The 15859-nt window shown below is 37.1% G+C and overlaps 1 protein-coding gene across 1 annotated transcript in view; it reads left to right on the plus strand.

Annotated features, from left to right (window-relative positions):
* The window catches only part of RAPH1 (Ras association (RalGDS/AF-6) and pleckstrin homology domains 1), an 87747-nt gene that overhangs the window by 55933 nt on the left and 15955 nt on the right, over nt 1-15859 (plus strand). Inside the window, 6 exon segments of the mRNA XM_050340093.1 lie at nt 7415-7492; nt 8815-8974; nt 10928-11049; nt 12698-12763; nt 14093-14236; nt 15450-15560. Coding sequence (XP_050196050.1) covers nt 7415-7492; nt 8815-8974; nt 10928-11049; nt 12698-12763; nt 14093-14236; nt 15450-15560 — 681 coding nt within the window.

Genomic DNA, 15859 nt, shown 5'->3' on the forward strand with positions numbered 1-15859 from the left:
AGGAAAGAGGTCAGTAATGTACTAAGAGAGCACAAATTGTTCTTCAGTTAAAGAATTATATGTTCTATACATATTTCCTTCTGAATCTAGAATAGGAGGGATGGAGCAAGCTATACATCTCTTTGATGAAAAGACAAGCTGGGATGAAGAACAAACATACAGCTTCGTGTAGTTCAGAGAACTCTGAATATTCAGTAGCTGAGGTGTCAGATATCTCTCATGCTAGTACCTGCTGCAAACCGTTCCTTGGGTTGTTTTTGTAAAATAGGCACTCTAGTGGAGAAACCTCAGGTGAGCCTGAAGTAACAAAATGTATCGTGGTGACTTCAAAACAATAAGGATAATGCTGGGCATAAGTAGTCTGTATTTAGCAATAAAGGTTTAGAATCAGTTTACTGCTTTTTCTTAAATCCCTTAATATTGTTCTCAAAGTGCTCAGCATCTATCTTGACAACAAATTTTCAGGCTTCTAGAGGAGTACGAGCAGCCCAAACCAAGTAATCTCCTGCTCTTGTGGTTGTTTCATGTAAAATTGAAATCCATACCTCTGTTCCCCCCCAATAGCTCCTTACCCTGCTGTGCACCCTGCTGTGCCCCCAGCAAAGCAAACAGCCACCAAAACAGCAAACCTTGACTCATTGCAGATAGATTAACAACAGCTGTGGCACAAACAGAAAGCATCATTTTCTCTTTCATCTCCATGTGTTTTCAGATCCTCCCTTCTGATTGCTTATATGTGGGATGAGTGTTGGTTACCATATGGAACTTCACTTTAAAAAGTGCATAAAATAATCCCGTTGTGTCCTGTGACCATGGACTTGCTCATATCAGTGGTTCTGATAGACTCCTGAAGTTAAATGTTTGGTTTTGTAAGTCTTTGTGTTGGCTAATCAGACTTTGTAGCCCTTTGATTCAGATGCTTTTGGTGAGCTTGCTGATTTTTCTGAGGAGAATGTTGTTTGTTTAGCTTGGGACTGCCTCAGTCCAGTTGTGCAATCTACTTCTGAAAACTGAGCACACGGGCCTGGTGTGGGTACTCACTGATTCTCTTCTGACCTCCTGCAACCAAATTTCTTTAGTAAAATGATGAAATGGAAATCCACTTTGTTGCTTCTATCTCTTCACCTTGCTGTAACATTAGATAAATCCCTGTGTAAGTGAAGCAGTCCTGAGAGATGGGGCATTTCCTTGTACAAGGAGTTAGATGAGTTAACTGCAGGATCGTGTTGCAGCTCTGTGCTGGTGTTCCTGGTGTGTCAACTATTTCTTGTTGTCTTACTGTGTCTGGTATTCTTTCCCTTCTTTGATATGTCTACCTCTTGTATTGAGACTAGAGACACTTGAGGGGAACAGCAGTACCATTTTTACCCTCTGGTAATATAACTAATTGTAGAAATTCTAGTCATGCACAGGATTCCCTCTGCACTACAGTCATGCACACACAGAGTTCCTGATGCAGCATAGGGCAGATCTCAGCACAAAAAAGGATGTATTAGTTTAATGATTCCTATATGTATGCCAGCATCTGGAGGTAAAGGTATCACGTAACACCTTTTCTTCCCAAATATTTGGTACATCGTTCTTCTTTTCTCATTGACCTAAAGGACAAATATTCTTCTTGTGAATGCTGATTCCACTGATTTGTAAATTTTTGGTTACTGCACACTAATTCCTTCAGACTTTTGATTAAATCAGTTGTGATGTTGGCTTCATGCATCTTAGATCAATCTGATTCAGATGTTGTGTTCATTCTTGAATGAAGCATCTGTTTGAGGTTTTTTTAATACAGTTTAAAAATACAGCAATTCATTTCTAATCTGCAAAGGATGTAAGCATAGTCTGAAATCTCCAGCCTCCTACAGCCAGTTTTTGAGGAAGATGTGATGGCCACATCTAGAAACCTGAAAAAATGGTATAGATAGGTAGTAGCAGGATTTTGCCCAATGTTGAAATTAAATAATGAAATTTTTCTTTGACAAGCTACTGTTTACTAACCTGCTGTGATCATTGTGATGTTCCTGTGTAGTTTTAATCTCACCTTTGTCTTTTTTAGTATTATAGTGATATTATAAATTCTATCAATATAATAAAACATAATTTATATGTTATTTATAATAAGATTGTGGTTACATTGTTAGACAATCAGCCTATGTTCTGAAATGTTTCTGCCCTTTTTTGCATATCAGCTGAGCTTTTTGTCCAGCTAAAACTTGCCAGTCAGTCACAGTGTCTCATCTGTTGTGTTGTAGTCTTCTTTCCACTCTCAAACTTCCTTACTGTGATTTCTGAGGTGTGTTATTCAATCTGGTTTGTTTGGTTTTTCCCCTCACCTTTCTTGCCTTTTCCTGGTCCCAGATCCCAGTACCTTTTCTTCTGTAACTCTTTGCCCCAGTGAGAAGCCTGACCTCGAGCCAAGACAGGTTCTGTTCAGAGGCAAGCGTGATGATAATGTGGTGCAGGTTGTTTCAAGGGATAAAGAGCCAGTGAAACTCCTTTGGATTTTTCCTTCACTGCTACTAGCTTTGTCAAATCTAGTTTGAGTAGTCTTTCAGGGAGACAGCAGAATGTGTGTCTCAATTGATTAATATTTTATCTGCCATCCCTTGAAGCATACCTTCAAAAGTGCACAAGGCATGAACCAGTGGTGCACCTGAGAGGTCAGTACTGGGTCCAGTCCTTTTCAACATCTTCCTTAGGGATATGGATGGTGGGGCCTTCTCTGTGCCAGTAGACTGGGGGAGAAGATCCCTTCTGTGGGAACTTGTGACAAGGGCCAGTGTGACTTTGAGATGCATTTAAAATGTAACTGCTGCTTTCCAATTTCCATTCAGAAGCCATCTCTGTGTTTGAGTTAGGCTTCTAATAACAAGAAGTTTGTGAATGGTGCACAGAAGTAGAACAAAGGAAATATATGGCAATACCCCAGTGTAGTGTCACTGTGATATTTAAGACCTTCTCAGGTGGATAATTCTCAGACATAACCCCCAAAACAATACTACTGCTTCACATCCATTTCCATAGTTAGTAACCTAATGCAGTATGGTGACGATGTCAGGAATATTCCAGAGTATTAAGTTGGGAAGGAAGGAGGAGGAAATGTGTGGTGAGTCTGCATTAGGGAGGATGAACTCCTCACCAGGAAAATGGCTGATGAACACTCACATCTAGTGAGCTTTGGAAGAGTCGTGTCTTGCTTCCCTGTGTGCTTTACCCAGATATAGGTTATTCCAAGTTATTTTGAGGATGGCCAAGAACTACTTCTGTAAACACAAGTTCACTGTTTATAAATAGACTGTGCCACTGTTGCCACTAAATGGTTTTTAGGGGAGGAGTGTTCTGCTTGTCCTAATGAGTTTATCAAGAACAACTGCTCTTTGTATTCACACGTTTGGTTTTTCCCTTCTAGTGCTGATCACATACACACTTGTTCTAGTGTTCTTTTTAATAATAAATGAAAGCAACCAACAGAAACCACGTCATTAATGTGATTAATATTCATATTGATATACATTAAACACGGGGCTAATAAAGATGTCTTGAAGTTTTGGGGAATTAGATACAAATGGAGATGTCAATATGCTGTTCTCTGGCAACAGAAACCTCTGTTTCAGTAAAAGCTCCTTAAGAAGGACAGACCTTGCAAGACAGGAGATTGCCTTTCTACCCAAGGCTAGACTGTAGTTGGGAAAATAAACAGTGGATACCTGCTTTTAGTCCTTCAGAAGTCAATGCTACTTGTGTATTGAGTTATCTTCTTATCTGCATTCTGAGAAGGAATTCAGACCAAAAAAATCAAATATTAACTGAAGAAGAAATTTCTTCTTCTACGCATCTTCTGATTTGTGTATCTGCCCTCCTAACTTCAGTGAGATGTGGCCTTCCTTACCTAGCTCTTATCATTTAATTACTGGATTTCCAAAGTGCTGTAACCTTTATGAAGTGATTACTCCCCCCTTTTCTTTTTCCATTCTGTCTGGGATCTCTGTAAAAGGATTCAGTTAATGACACTTTAAAAATGTAAAATGACACAAAAAATAAAACTCCAGCCTAGAAACGTGAGGCACAAAGTCATTTGAGCAAGGTCAGCTTTGTCATTGCATGCATCTTGCATATTTAATGCTAAAACACAGCTGGAATTTCTGGTAACTACATATTTAACTGGAAACTGGGGCAGGAAATTGTGATTGTCATATTACGGAAATCTTTATTTTTTGTGTTATTCTTTATGATATTCCACTGTAGGCTAAAATTATCAGAGTTCTGGTATAAAAATGCAGAGACAAAGGTCATTAATTTAAGACCATTGCATTGCAGAGATGTGCGTTTTCCAATTTAGTTCGCATGTTAGAGTATTTTGGATTAACAAATTCTCAATGTAACTATGTTGCCACATATTCTTTAAATCAGGTGAGATTTTGTCCATAACCAAAAGTAATCTTGGCTCAAAGCGTTAAAATGCAAGTGTAACAATACTCCCAAAGCAGTCCTGTAAAGTGAGGAATTTATGTTGCAATATGACTGCTACTGTGTGTAGCAGTGACGTGTACTGCTACTAAAAGCGCAGCAGTAGTTTCCTGACAGAGGTGGACATGACACTGCTTTATGTTTTGTGTTTTTCTGCAGTAGGTGTGTGTGTGTGTCTCCTTTGTGATTTGCAAAGCATGTCCGTGGCTGTAAAGTCAGTCTCACCAAGGAGTGGATTCTGCTGAATCTTCCTGCTGTGTCATTTTCATCCAGATCAGCTCTGTGACCAAAGTGGCCACAGCAGCACTGTGAGTGCTGTCACTGAGCACTAATGCTGTGGGGGGAGGCAGTTTTGGGCTGGCTTTGACGCAGAGGGGGCTGTTTTCATTAGGAGTGAAACAGAAGAAATCGTTGGGAGTTTTGATGTGAATCCTGCAGTTATTCAATTATTTTATGAACTCATCAAATAGATGGTTCTTCCTCCTTTTGCCATATCAGCAGTGGCCTGAGCGCTAACTATAAAGCAAGACTTGAATAGCTTAAAATCCTTGACCACTATATGCTTTCAGAAATTTCTGATTCTTGCTTCTTTTCCTCTGTACGTTTCCAGTAAGTAGCTTCAGACCTTTTTTTATGATTTGTTACTGGCTGAAAGTTGTTCTTATTTTGATAATTCTAGTTCTGGAGTTTATTTTGTTGTTGGTTTGGGGGGGGGGGTGGTTTTAGTTTGTTTTTTTTGTTGTTTGTTTGTTTGGTTGTTTTAATTTAAACTGACTTTATTAGAGTTTTACAAAGTATAAGAAATCCTAATCTCTAGACCCACATAATATTGAGTAGGAAATGAAAAATTATTGGCAGGCATTAAAATAGTAAATCCTCAAAGTCTTTCTTGATCTACATATTTATTTTTAAAAACATTTTAGGGAATGATGGATTATAAACTTAGAGATGACCAAAGATATTTTAGCTGTGTTGGCACAGGTATCTGGGAGGCTGCCAGCTGATTCCTTGTTGCTTGCCCTTGTGTTGCTGCCTGTGCACCGTGGTGCAAAGTGCTCCTGTGGGCTTTGCTGTTGTCACTTGTGTGGCACAGGTGTACAGTGAAATGGGCTGGAAAATTGGGCTGCTTGACTTTAATGAAGAGCAAAACTGAATGTGCTGTCAACCTTTTTAAGGCAGTGGAGGTTTATGGTTGGGTTAATGAGAACCTTTTTTAGACCGTGAATGAGTTTCTCCAAATTTATGATAAAATGAAGTCTTTTGGTTTTGCTGATTTCATAATGCACAGGTGCATAGCATCACTTCTGGAAACTTTACAAGTCTTTAAAGCCTTGCTTTTTAGTAATAACTTATTTGTACAGAAGGAAATGGTTAGTGTTAAGGAATAAGAAGAATAAATGACTCTTGGTATTATGGCACTGTTTGTTTTTCACAGAATGCTAATCTGATTTAACCTTTCTGAGCTATATTGACACCACTGATATTGTGAATAAAAAGCTGAGGCTCCCTGCAGATTAATAAAAGCTCTGTTCCTGGGTAATTCAGTTCCCAGATAACGTTTCAGGCTGAAGTTGTTTCTGCCTGTGTCAACTTACTGGTTTATTTTACTGAAAAGACTCCGTTTCTCTCGAGGCAGCATACTGCCCTGCCTAGCTGATGTTTTTTCCACTGCATAGGATGGTCACAGGATGTGAAGGACCAAAAGCTACTGAGTAAGACTGCAGTAAATAACAAGAGAATGTTCTTTAGCAGTTGATAAAAATATTAGTAACTCGTTGAATAGTGCAAAACTTAAACACTGCGAATTTCAGAATAGCTGAATCTTGACTTTTACAAGAAAAGCAACCATCTATACACATGGCAAAGAAACTATGGATTACATTTGGACAGAAAAGCAGTGGAGAGCTAGATGTCTATGGCATGCTTAATGTTGATGGGCTGTGCTGCTTTAGATCTGAGAAAAATATTAATATTTCTTTCTTAAAGAGATTGAATATTTTGGAGGGGGTTTGCTTATATTTGTTTGTTGTGCAAGAGATTTTTATGAAGCTTTTAGATATAAACCACAGTGAACATCCAGAATTTAAGATTTTGAAAGTCTGAAAACTGCATATGTCATTTTCAAAACAGTGGTTGCTTGTTTAGCTGCATGTTTCAAATACAATTTCACCAGAAATATCTGTAATCTCAAATTGAAAATTTTGTGTTGCTAGTCTTACAATATGCAGTTTTCTTTAGCATCAGCAGATAGATTTGTTACCTGAATTTTCAATGCATTTCCAGTTGTAACAAAAATAGATTACTTAGAAGAGCAAAAGAATGCCCGTTTGCTTTTGGTGTCTTAAAACACTTAAAGAAAGGAGAAATACAGCTTGGATTTAGTAGAGATGAAGGGAACGTTCAAGCTTCTTACTGCAAATGGATTTACTAGTTTAAAACCTTTCAAACTAACGCATGTAGCTATGGAGTCCTGTTTATAGGATTTGTTTTCTTACTTTCTGTGTGCTGTCAAATTCTGATACTTCTCAGTGTGCTGCTCTTTGTGTTTTATGTCATTCAACCAAAAGTCTGTTGGGTGTACTCCATTGTACCCTCTTGTTGAATATGTATTGTCCAGACCTATGACTGTAAATATATGATTTGCTAAAATATTTGGTAGCAATGCATGAGGCTATTTACAGTGTGGAAGAGCAGAGAAATGCCAAATATCTATACAAAATATGTACCTCTGGTATGTCCTAATGGCAATTGTATTTCTAAATATTAGATAATAATACTTCTTGTCTTAAAAAATAATAGTCTTTGTTATCACTAAGAAATAGTTGAGGATTTTCAGGTGAGCAAATCAGCATTTCAGTTCATGTTTTAAAGTGTGGTAGCCTCAAAATTAAATCCACTGAAACCAGACTGAAGTTGTGTTAACTGGAATTGTGTGTGTTGTGTCCCCTAGGAGGAACAGGCTGCTAAACTCAAAGCTGAGAAGATTAGGGTTGCATTAGAGAAGATTAAAGAAGCACAAGTGAAAAAGGTAAGTTAGTTATATTGATTTATAAAGTCTTTATTTTATTCTTTTTCACTTGGAAAATGCAGTAAATTCACTTCTCACTCTGTCTCTACTACCCTGAAGTTGCCCTAATTAAAACCAGTGTGGTGTTCTCATCTGGAGTGGTAATGTGATTTCCGATCGAGGCTGGACCTCATCAAGAAAATCCTAGGATATGGAATAACATTATGTTTTTCTTAAGGAGTAGCTTGTTTTGCAGCTAGTGCACATTGAGAAGACTTAGCCAACTTCCACCCAGAAGTGAAATGAAGGTCCATCCTCCTGAGATCTTGTACACTCTGCAGTCACATGTTTAAAATTTGCACCTGTTTTCTTTACAAACCCTGGCACAATTTGCCAGTGATAAATGGAAGACAAGTATTCCAAACTAAAAACAAGGATTACCAAGTGGAGGAAGTCTACTGACATTACTTCCTGTACTCTCAAAGAATAGGGAGTTCCCTTAACATTTAGCGTTCTTATTTTGCAATTGGAATTTTTTCCCAGTATTTTAAAATGCCTTTTACATGAAATGATTACAGATCAAAAGCTTAAAAACTGTCCTGGCTAGAAAATGGAAATTCAGAAGCCAACCAGTGTATTACAACTAGTAGATTTTATCTTTTCCTTCTGGACAAGATGTAAAAATGGAAGCATAATGGTTGACAAAAAGAATTTATTGTCTTAAGTTTTTTGATTTGGTTAAAAAAGGGGTTGGATTTTTGTTCCTGGACAGTGACCTCTTTAAAATGCCGATGAGAAGCCATTGTGTTTTAAAAGCAGATTTTTTTCACACTATTGCTTCATATTCCCCAGAAAAATAAGATTTAATATAAGTATATTGTTTATATAATCATCATTTTTAGAAAACATGGACAAAGGAGGCAGAAAACTTGAATTGCAAATCTGAAAAATTATGATTCTTTGTAAGCTTATGCAAAACTCTTTTGTTCCACCTGGACATGTGAGAAAAATTGTCTCCAAGGCACTTTATTAATCAGAAGAGGACACCTTTTTCCTCCTTAAAACACAACTAAAGCACCATTGTTGTCATTGTTTTGGAAAGACCTTTGTGTTTCCTCTCTTTATACTGAAGGAGAACACTATCTTGTGAATGTCTGTGATACAAATCTCAAACCATCATTTATGACTTCTTCCATTTTGAGGAAGTGTTTTGATTGAACTTAATATTTTATGCTATTGTAAGAAAATCTTAGAAGAATAAACAAGATCTAATAAACAACCAGTTTTTTATTTGAAGTGTGGTTAATTAATCCCTCTTGTTTTCCTAATTTTCTGCTTAATAGTTGGTGATCAGAGTCCATATGTCTGATGACAGCTCAAAAACAATGATGGTGGATGAGAGGCAGACAGTGAGACAAGTATTAGACAATCTGATGGACAAATCACACTGTGGCTACAGTTTAGACTGGTCATTGGTGGAAACCATCTCTGAACTGCAAATGGGTAAGTAAGAATTACAAGCATTTATAATTCTTATCTATTAATGCAACAGTTTTCTATATCCTCGGAATTATTTAAACACTTGGCTTCATAATGTTCATCATCCCGTTCATTAATGTAGTAAGAGCTAATTCGTGTAATGAAGCTCATGATTGACTTTGTTTCAGAATGATCTGGAAATGATTTCTTCTTTCATTTAAAAAGGGTGGCTAAATTCTTTGGTGTGATACAGTAATTTTGCTATTGTCTAGTCACTGAGCCTCTTGGTTTTGATGATTTCTTCACAGAAGAAACAGGTAAGGGATAAAAACCTTACTGTGCATCTTCCTCTTTGTAAATAGTATTTTGAACTGACAGCTCTTATTGCAAAAAGCTGTCTACGTTTTTTTCCTGTTAAATATTTGAATGCAATAAGCAACATTCCTCTAAGAGCAGTTAAAGCTCCTTTGCACTGCACTGCACATACCACAATGTGAGTTGTTCATTTAGCCAAAGGATACAGCATCTGAATGGAAAAGGAGGGGAACAGGTAAGGTGCACCTCACCCCTTGACTTCGGTAAAAGAAAAATCCAGAATTGAACCCAAATGTCTTGATTTCAAATTACAATGAAAATTAATATTTCCTCTCTCTTTTGGTGAAACCTTTTCTATTTCAAGTAGTGTAGCATGTTAACATTGCTTAGTGTTAGGGGGAAAAAAAAAAAAAGGTTGTTGTGGGGCAAATCTTTTACCTATCCAATGAAAAATAATATCTTACTAGGCTCAAAAACTTAAAATTTTAATAAACTGTTCTTGTAATGACAGCTGATATGTTTTGAAAGCTATCCACTTTCACTAATGAAGCTGCAGTGAGATGTAAGTTTTTGTATCACAGTCATCTGAAACTGTTTTGTGTTGTTGTTCTGTTAGGTGATGACTTTTTTACTTTCTTGGAAGACAGTATTGCTGTGTTGTTGATAGAGCTTGAGTTGATTTTGTGGGAGAAAATCATGTTCTGCTTTCAGGCACAGTTGAAAGGTCGAGCAAGTCCCAAAAGATTCTGAAAAATTTAATTTGCTGAAATGCCACTGTGTGGCCTATGTGAAGAGGGAACAAATTGCAGAAAGCTGGCTTCTACTTCAATGTCTTTGAAAGGAGGAAAAACTTGGTCTAGTTTCCTGAAGATGTCTTCTTCCTTGTTTATTTTAGAATGAGAAATTTCAGCCATTTCTCTACCATTTCAGTAAATTTCCTCTTTTTCCTTACTCTGTTCTCTTTTGCCTATTTTCAGTATTCTGAAGTGCTAGTGCTAGTGTGCTAGTGATAACTATTTCAACAGAGTCAAAGTTCAGAGTTCTCAGGAGCCATTGGTAATTCATCATTTGTTCATCTAGAGAAATTGTAAGAAGTAGACAGTGTCAGTTTTCAGACCTCTTTACAAAACCCCTACTAAGCATGGGTATTCCACATTTCATAGGCATTTTGTTTTCCCTCTGATCATTGCCCGTTACTTTTTTGATACTTACAGTTAGATTGTGATTGGGGATGCAGTAATAATTTTTGTGCTGAGAAAGCTGCCTAATACATTTCTCCAGGGTTGTGTAGACCAGAGTACGTATAAATTATTTGTGCTCATGAACTCTGGAATATCATCATTGAAGTCTGCAGTGTTCATGTGGCATCCCACATTAGGCTTTGTCAGATTAAAAAAACAGAAACACATCATATGTTGATGGAACTCTAAGCCTGAAGGTATAGAAGTCGATGTTGAAGGACTGTATATGTAAAATTAAACCAGGCACGTCTGAAACATGACTAAATTCTTTTAGTTTCTTAGCATAAACTTCTTTCCATTGTAGTAGACCTGGAACTCATTTTCTCTGCATGTATGCCTTGTCTCCTAGATATGGTTACAGATTAATTTATCACAAAATGCAACAGATCCAAATGTATTTGCTCTCTTGTTATTGCTGCAGAAAGGATCTTTGAAGATCATGAAAATTTAGTTGAGAATCTCCTGAACTGGACAAGAGATAGTCAAAACAAACTAATGTTCGTGGAACGTATAGAGAAATATGCACTTTTCAAGAATCCACAGGTAAGCCTGCGGTTCGTGTTGAAAGCTTGTGTGACTGATTGCAGCTTCTTACTTGTTTTGGTAGCATTCTTCTCCATTCTCTGTATGTGTTAAAATGCCAGGCAACTTTACACTTTGGCACTGTGTACATCCACAGTGTTGTTGGCACAGAGTCAAGTCCTTACTGGATAACTGAGCTGAAGCAATCTGTTTGCAAATGTGTTTGTGGGTAGTTTTAATGGAGATGAAGGCATGGGATTTACACCCATACTTAGTGCTGCTCAGATATGTAATTATGCAGGAAAGGTGTTGACAGATATTGCTAATAGTAGTGGTTCTCCACTGTGCATTCTTATGTTACTGGCAAGAAGGGGAAGACAAAATCTAAGAGAATAATTTCTTCATGGTCACATGGCAAATGAAGAGAAGAGAGCATGTGGAATTTGAGACCTGCCTGTACTCACCTATGTTTCCTGTTCCTTGGCTAGGAAACCAAAGGCCCCACTTCTCTCTCAAATGTCTTCAAAGACTTCTCTTTTCTCCAGTGATTTGGCATCTGGGAGCAGTTCAGTATTGCAAGGGAGTGGAGGAAAAGAAACAGAAAAGCAGAAAGTTGTTCTTTGAAGAATTTGAATTGAAAAGAACTGGATATAATATCACTTGATCTCTCTCTTAACTCTTAGCTAATGTGTTCCCTTTTGGGGTTAGAGATTATTTTTATATCTATATGGCATCTATGTGCTAATTTCTTGGATTTAAACTGGGTATCAGTTTTGTAAGCTCATCCTTTGGGACAACATCATTGTACTTGATTTTGATTTTCTTTTTTTTTAAGCAAGAACTGAAAACCAGCTCTTATTCAAGTACTTTGTGCTGAAGCAGCAAAACTCTGCGTCCTTTTTAACGCTTGTGGTTGATACATTTGCTGTCAGTACTTGTGGTAGGCACTGCCAACAAGGAGGTACCAGTGGAAACCAAATAGTTCTCCTTGGTTTAAAATATTGAACTGGCTAAACTTTGTGAAGAGTCGGGTTTTTTCCAATATTAGAGCTAGGGGTTAAGGAGATGATGTTTTTCATTGCCCTAATATTTTCCAAACTGAGTAAGAGTACAAAACTTATTTAATAAGATATGGTACCTGTGCATACTTAGATTCCCTTTAAGAAGATGAGAAGTATTCTATTTGGTAATTCTTTGTCAAAAATAAATATTTTTATTCAGCAAAACTGTCAGGGCAAGGTGGAATGAAGTACATTGCTTCTGGGTTTGCTTCTTTAGAGAAATAATGGCAGCATGTAAAAAGTTTAAAGATCTTTGGGGTTTTCTATATTTTTATTGTGGGATTCTCAAGTTCACAGTATTTTTATTTTTGGATGCATTGTAACAGACAACTGTTTGATTTGTGCAAAGTTAGGACAATGTCCTTGAGAGGCTGTTAAGAGTATGGACTGATTGATATTTCTGGTAAAGGGGATTATAAGTTAGATCAATGCATCATTTAGCAGTCTGACAGAAAGCTTCAGTTAAAATACAAACTTTTGTTTAGTGCACGCATTGTTCTTAGTTAATAGCTGGGTTTTTTCTTACTGTTACAGAAAGGTGAACCAGAAATGTCATTTGGCTTGATTTCAGAATGCCTGTAGAAATACTAAGGTTTCTTTTGTTACAGAACTATCTTCTGGGGAAGAAGGAAACCTCCGAGATGGCAGACAGAAATAAAGAGGTGCTGCTAGAGGTAGGAATGCCAAACCAAAAGGGACACAGTGGTCATTTTGGAGCTTGAAGCTAAACTCCAGAAGGTTGTGGTGATTGAAACTGATGGACAGAGCTGAATGTAATTCTGGAAGACTGTGAATGGAATGTGTTATATTTGAGATAAATGCCTATTTTCATGTTACCCTGTTTCAGATGTGATCAGTTAATATAAAGTTTCTGTATTTAGTTTAGTATCCAAAATACCATACACAGCTGATAATCAAAATGATATTGCCTTTAACTAGGGCTAAAACCAGTTGACATCTGTTAAACTGTCACCTGGGTTTTTTTGACCTATGATGGTAGAGAATTTTTTTATAGTATTTTCCAAATTCTTACTTTCTGCAGAATTCTATAGCATTGGTTTAGTGACTGGTCCAAGTTAATATTTTAAGTTTTGTTAGTAAGCAAAGTAGTTAAAAATTGTTTCAATTACATTTAAAATAAACCCCAAATATTGACTCTTAAGAAATGAGTGACAGAAAAGTAATTGTACCAAACACATTAAGCAGTTTGCAGAGCCATGGGCATGGAGCAAATAAAGCAAACAGAAAGCATAGCCTTCATAAGCTGAAAACTGAATATTTTTGTGGCATGGCTGAAGTGCCACAGGTTCCACTTGATTTCCAGAATAATGGTTATGATTGACATAGTTACACAGAAGCAAATATTTTGAGTATTTAATTTTGGATTAAACTTAATACAGTTTAACTTACTAGTAGCATATGCATGTTCTTAGTATATTGTTAATACAGGTTTTAATAAGTGTTCATGTGCATACTGTGCATCAAAAAGATGCTTGAAGCCACAACATGCAGAGAGTTGCAATTCTTTCTATCTTCTGGGTTTATTCACAAGCCTCTGTGCTGCATATTAATCTGGAGTGTATTTAAAGCATTTGTTTTTCTCTGTTAGCTCTTTATAAATAGAACCTTAACAGAAGTTCTAGTGTTGATGGCAGTTAGTAGCAGCAAAGTGCTCCTGGAGTGAATTAGAGCTGTAGCTGAGGGATGTGCAGTGAGGTTCTATTACTGATAGGGGGGCTCTATTACTGATCACCAGTGGTTAGAAAATCTCTTCAGTAACTGCTAATGGTTTTTTTGTCACTGTTGCACTGAGCCAATGCTAAGGTGGCCCATCGTCTTTGTTTGAATCACCTTATTGCTTCTGTGATTAATCTGTAATTCATATCACTGTGTGAAAAAAGAGTTATCCCTGTTATGTGCTCAGTCCTTAGATAAAGGATTTGTCATCAAAAAACACTGTGTGCTCTGTGTTCTGTTTCCCAAACCACTGTGTTTATCGGCAGGAATGTTTCTGTGGAAGTTCTGTAACTGTGCCAGAGATTGAGGGAGTTTTGTGGCTGAAAGAGGACGGTAAGAAGTCTTGGAAGAAACGTTACTTTCTTCTTCGAGCTTCTGGAATCTACTATGTCCCTAAAGGGAAGGCAAAGGTATGCTATTTTAAAGCAATTTCAAGGAATTGTTCATTGCTGGTAAGTAGTGCGCATGAGACTTTGAATTTTGGCTTAGCTGTGCTTTTCCTAATGCCACATCCTTAGTTAAAAAACCAACTTTATCATGGAAATATGGTGAAAATTACTGTGGCAGCACTTGCTGTGAAGGATATAACCCCAAATTTAAAAATACAGGAAGACAAGGGTCTGGTTTTTGAGTGAGTTTAGGGTTAGGTGTTCAGAAGTACTTGAGGAAAAATTTTTGGTGGAGCTAAGAAGCTATCTTTTTCTCAAGCATAATTCAGATGGAGGACCAAATGGCACTGCAACTGCCAATCATGGAGTATCAGGCCAAATCCACAATCAGTCTGCATAATTTCATTGGGTTTAGTTAATTCATAAAGATGGGATTCTATTTGGACCAATTGGTGCTATGTTTTTTGAAACTGATAATTACAATACCATTTCTTCAGTGTCACTGCTGTTCTGTGTATTGGTAATGAAAAGAAAATAGAAAGCTGCTACAAATATATCATAGCTTCAGGGCTGAACTGCTGTGAGTTCAAGTTGTCCATGAATTCATCCATGTCGACAGCATCAACCAATTCCCAGGACAGGAAGTCCACCTCCCACACAGCTGGCAATGAAGAGGAAATCTCTGTCAGTGCATCAGCTCCCTTCAGAGTTGAATATGTGCCAGATGTTCTTTCCACAGCCTCTTGCTTTGTTAAAACAATCAGTATGCAAGTACCCTGTTGAAATTCTATACCGTACAATCACTGCCAAACATCTTTAGAATTCTACTCACCATCACACTGGAATTTGGACAATGTGATTATTACTGAGATTAAATGGAACCAACAGCTCTTAACTTCCTGGTCCACCGATCATATTTACTTTTCTCTGATACCTGCTCTGATTGCACATCAGTAGCCCAGTGTAAAATGTCAAAAGGCAAAATGCACACAAAACACAAAAACCAGACTGAATTTGAAAAAGGATGTCCTGATTAAAAATTAAGGTCTGATGCAAGAGTTTACATGGCTGTATCTCCTTCTTGTATTGGTAGTTTTCAAATCAGATAGAAACTAATATTTGACCTTAACTAGACCTTTTATTAGTATTGGATCTTAACATTAGGCTGATTTTGTCAATGTGTGTGGATTTCTTCTAAAGCTATTTTGTAAATGACTGGTTTTGTTTTTCATAGGTCTCAAGGGATCTTGTGTGCTTCCTACAGCTGGACCATGTCAGTGTTTACTATGGGCAGGACTATCGGAACAAATACAAAGCACCTACAGACTACTGTTTAGTACTAAAGGTAACACTGCAGCAATGTGGTATACCTTGAATACACCTTTACTTCTTCTGAATGCTTTTCATTTTATTTTCCTCTAGGTCTTGTATACAACATGAACAGTTAGTGAACAGTTGTTGCTTGTTCTCTGTGCTCCTTGTGACTTTGTGAATGTTTTCATATTGCCCTGAATTGTTTTATTTCCAGACTAATGAGTACCAGTCTTGTTTAACTGTTCATCATACTCTAAAACATACACTAAACTCTTCTTTTCCATTTGGCAACCCTGTACCTTACAACAGTTTAGGTTCAGTGAGATAATA

The sequence above is a fragment of the Myiozetetes cayanensis genome, unplaced genomic scaffold (assembly GCF_022539395.1).
Source record: "Myiozetetes cayanensis isolate MyiCay16 unplaced genomic scaffold, myiCay2020 scf9, whole genome shotgun sequence".
Classification (NCBI taxonomy): Eukaryota; Metazoa; Chordata; class Aves; order Passeriformes; family Tyrannidae; genus Myiozetetes; species Myiozetetes cayanensis.